This window comes from Sinocyclocheilus rhinocerous, unplaced genomic scaffold, assembly GCF_001515625.1.
Source record: "Sinocyclocheilus rhinocerous isolate Xijiao unplaced genomic scaffold, SAMN03320098_v1.1 scaffold1012, whole genome shotgun sequence".
Taxonomy (NCBI): Eukaryota; Metazoa; Chordata; class Actinopteri; order Cypriniformes; family Cyprinidae; genus Sinocyclocheilus; species Sinocyclocheilus rhinocerous.
Genome location: NW_015640039.1, coordinates 796,992 through 801,660, shown reverse-complemented (window position 1 = coordinate 801,660; position 4,669 = coordinate 796,992). Strand labels below are relative to the sequence as shown.

Sequence of the window (4,669 nt, the reverse complement as noted above, 5' to 3'; positions counted from 1 at the left end):
ATATATATATATATATATAGAGAGAGAGAGAGAGAGAGAGAGAGAATGTCAAATCTTAAATTGGGTTTCATTTATCTTATTTGTGATACAATGTTTGGAAATGAACCAATGAAGCTGAAACGAGCCTCTAAACAAAGCCATTGGGAGTCACAAGCTGATTAGACACACTTCATGTTTTACTAATAAACCCTATGAACTTAGGTCAAGAATGGGGTGTGATAGCTTCTGAATTTGTGGTGCTTGTATATGTTCATATGTACAACAAGTTAGAGATGCACGATTGACTTCTTACATGATGGAGTTGTACTGACACAAAGCATTCATAATGAAGCATCCACAGTGTTTTCAATACAGACTTAGTTTTGGGGTGTGTTCTTCTTTCTTCTTCTTAATTTATCAACTACAATGAGATGGCACACCTTAAACATACATTTGTCTTCTAAAATCAAAAGGCATTTTCATACAATATCCTCAGGACACTCCTTTGATTCATAGATGATTTTGTTACATCACAAATAAATAAGAGACAAACATAAGTAAAAAAATTTAACTTAAATGATTTTAGCAAATGGCTGCAATATAACAAAGAGTGAAAAATTTAAGGGGGTCTGAATACTTTCCGTACCCACTGTATATATATATATATACCTAGCTAGTTGTCTACTTGTATTTGCATAATCTCATATATTTATTTATTTATAGTAACTGCAATATCATTGTGTGTGTCAATCCCAGTATGCAATTAGGCTTGAATATATATATATTCGTGTTGTAATGTATAATTTTTTTTTTTTTTCAAAATGTATTTATTTATTTAGCTAGCTTCTAAAATCATGTTTCTTATCTGTAACCAGTTGAATTTTGTACGCTGAGTGTTCATGCCTGGTTGACAACTCATAGTTCACTGCAGATAACAACACAAAAACAGTATTTAAATTCACCCTTAATTTTATAAAATTATATTATTAACATACTTCAACACACTAAACATCCACCATAGGTCAAAGATCACAGCCAAAGGGAGCAGCAATCATAATCATAATTAAACTATTTGCAATATTATCCGACACTGCAGCGCAATATGATAATTTGTTATAGCAATGTGTCGTATTAGCACAGAAAATGACCTATAGTCTGCATTGGTTTCAGCATCGTACTGTAATAAATTACGGTGAAATTGTGTAATATATTGGTGAGAGTGCAAATAAAATTCAAATTGAAAGTTCGACATTGGAATTTGAATCCCCCTTTCAACAAATACTGAAACCATTGAAAGCTCTTTGAGAGACAGAGACTGAAAGTGCAACTTCATGGGTCATTATCACATAATGAGATCTGGGCAGAGAGAAACCAGGATGCAAACAGTAAGGATAGTATGAAAAAACATATTCAAGAGTTCACTAATAATGTTAACTGTAAAATGTACAACAACAAAATATCTAAAACCAGACAGAACAGGAGAAAAGGGAAGTATAAGCTAGTAAAACAGGCTCGTGTCTGTTTCAGAAGAGTGACAGTTTACTAGAAACTATGAAATTACAACAAACAATTGCACAAAAGCACAATGTCAGGCAAGGGAATGATGGATAGCTTAAACGTGTTGTCCTTTAGCATTGTCTGTCCCATCCAGAATATCTGGATATACACTCATACTGTTTTTTACAGCTCGGACTGGTACTATTGCTTTGTGAAAGAGATCTAGTCATACACCAGCAATTATTGACTCCATGCCATGCCAAGTGTTGTTACTGTATATTCAAGTAAAAAATAATCAACTTTCAGGTCCCTTGAGGAGACTAGAAGAACACTATACCTGACAGACCCAAAGAGATTTCTCAGGTGAGAAAGTATCAAAGCCAACTCATGCCAAAGCAGATTAGTTACACATGCCAACCCAACAGCCCCTTTCAAACTGCAGCCAAGCATTTGTTATTAACTTCTCAGTTTTGTGCTGTTAAAACTTCATCTCACTTGCACCTTGCAACAGGAACCAGGCCTATTCAAATGACTGAAATGTAAAGTAGGTTTTTTTGAAGCAACATGGATGTTTCATGTGTAATCTCCATACTCTATAAACAAAGCACAAAAAAATCACACAGTTTACAATAGCCTATCACATCCACAAGTTATAGCTGTATACAGCTGTGATTATTCCTGTGCTATATAATAAGGATTTTTTTATTATTATTGCTAGATGCATCCAAACCTCCTTTATCAATGCAAAACCATCTCACCAGAACTAAAAACAATGACTTGGGCTGTTTCTAATATAGGCCTATATTTTTTTTTGGGGGGGGGCACAAAGTCCAATTCTCACAATTAACTAACTATTAACGGCTTTTTCCTCAGTAAACTCCTAATTTGTTGCGGATTAATAGTTAGTATGGTAGTTGTTAAGGTGTTAAATCTAAATTGTGATCATGCAGAATAAGGCATTGATATGTGCTTTATAAGTACTAATAAACAGCCAAAATGCTAGTAATATGCATGCCGGTTAATAGTCGTCCATAAAATAAAGTGTTACTATGAGAAGTTAATATCTCGTAACCAGTATCCAGTCACTTTGTCTACTGCTCGTCCACCAATGAAAATAGTTCCAAACGCAGCCAAACCGAACACCAACACACACTAGAAGTGTCTCGATCCTGAATGCTTCTATGTTTTTGAATAAATACTGCATGTTGAGTAGATTATTCAATGACTCATTCATAGTCACGTTCCATAGTGATTAATTTTTTTATTAATTGTTTAAGTGAATGATTCAATGACTCAGTTGTAAAATGTTCACGTATTCAGTTCCTTGAATGAATCGACTGTATGAATAACGAAAACAGTCACTTGCCACCTACTGGCCTAACAATGTAACCTGCAAAAGAGTCACCGAAAAATCCCCATTACTAACACACAGACTGGTAGTCTGCATACTATATAGTATCCTGCTATAATAGGTGAAAACAGTATGTGAGAAAAGTTCAAATTCATAAAACAGTAAGCGAAAAGTCCTACTATTTCTGGTGAGTGCATATCAGACACTTTATTATCCCATGAGGCCAGAGGAGAGAAGTTATGAAAATGCAGCTGATAATTTACGTTATCACATGATAATGACAACATGACGGATGTAGCAAGGAACGCAACTGTTTTATAAACATATAGGCTATATTTGAATGAACTATTGACATTTTAATAGCAACTCCTTATAATAGTAATTTATCTGCTGTCCATATGATTGTAAATCAAATGAGTTTGGCATGACATAAAGATTGGTGCAAGATTATAGCAAATGTACAATAATCGCACAATTCTCGACAGATCCAACCATGCCATCCAAAAGTTAATTCTCTTCTCAAAATCACACAACAACACAGTCTACACTTGTCAACCTAGCGATCAGCAAAGTAAATGTCCTGCTTATCTTTGTTCTGACTACATTAGTTTGTTCTTTGAGCAGAACGAATCAGTTCACACTCACCCTCATGGTTTTATCGCTGCTGTCGATGCGTTCCTGCAATCTGCCGGTCGTACAGACCACAGCAGAATGGCCAATGGAGACCACAGAAGCCACTTCTATGCCAAAAGAAGACACCTCTTTCTGCAACCTTGCTTTTCTTAATGCACAATGCTTCTTTTTTCTTTTTCTGTAACTTCTTCCTTGTCTTGTCTTTCACTTAACAATTACTGCAACCCGATCTGCCCTAATGCTGTTTCAAACTCTCTACGCTGCAAGACTCTGTCTTTTGAAATTTTCCACCTATCCAGCCTCTGTCTTGTGGAGATTTGTTTGGAGTTTCCCTGCCCCCGATCAAAACCCTCACCTATGTAAGAGGATACCGCCCATCTCACCTAGATACGTCGCTCCTCCCGCTGCATTCACTTCCTCAATGGGACGGGGCCAACTCTTGTGCTTGGTTGAGCAGGATTACAAGTTAATCTGGGTTCAGGGATGCTGTCTGCACAGTTTTTGAAGCTGTTTTGAAACAGGAAATGGCCCTCATTTTCCCAGATCTTCTTTCAAACAGGTTTTGGTGGCTATGACTAGTAGTTTATCACTGTAATTATGCTGTATTTTAAGTATTTTAATGAGGACAGCTCATGAAATAAGTTATTAAATTCACTTTACCTCACTCATTCATTGCACTTTACTTCTGAAAATGCTACCTATCAGTATACAGTTTATGACTGTGAAATAATTTTCACATTTGTGACCCTGGACAACAAAATCAGTCATAAGAGTCAATTTTTTTTAAATTTAAGATTTATAAGATTATACTTATACATTATATGATTTATGAATAAATAAGCTTTCCATTGATGCATAGTTTGTTATGATGGGAAAATATTTGGCCAAGATACAACTATTTGAAAATCTGGAATCTGAGGGTGCAAAAAAAATCAAAATATTGAGAAAATCGCTTTTAAAGTTGTCCAATTGAAGTTCTTAGCAACACATATTACTAATCAAAAATTAAGTTTGTATATAGTTATTGTAGTGAATTTACAAAATATCTTCATGGAACATGATCTTTACTTAATATCCTAATGATTTTTGGCATAAAAGAAAAATAATTTTGACCCATACAATTTATCATTGGCTATTGCTACAAATATACTCGTGCTACTTATGACTGGTTTTGTGGTCTAGGGTCACATTTGATTAAATCCGATTCAG

At 34.9% G+C, this 4,669-nt stretch overlaps 1 protein-coding gene across 1 annotated transcript in view; it reads right to left on the bottom strand.

The window, feature by feature from the left end:
• LOC107752293 (transmembrane protease serine 4-like) overlaps positions 1–3,802 on the bottom strand; it is a 34,212-nt gene extending 30,410 nt beyond the window's left edge. Inside the window, exon 1 of the mRNA XM_016568231.1 lies at positions 3,473–3,802. Within this exon, the coding sequence (XP_016423717.1) occupies positions 3,473–3,478 (6 nt within the window). The 5' untranslated portion in view covers positions 3,479–3,802. The remainder of the gene's footprint in view (positions 1–3,472) is intronic.
• Positions 3,803–4,669: the final 867 nt, after the last annotated feature.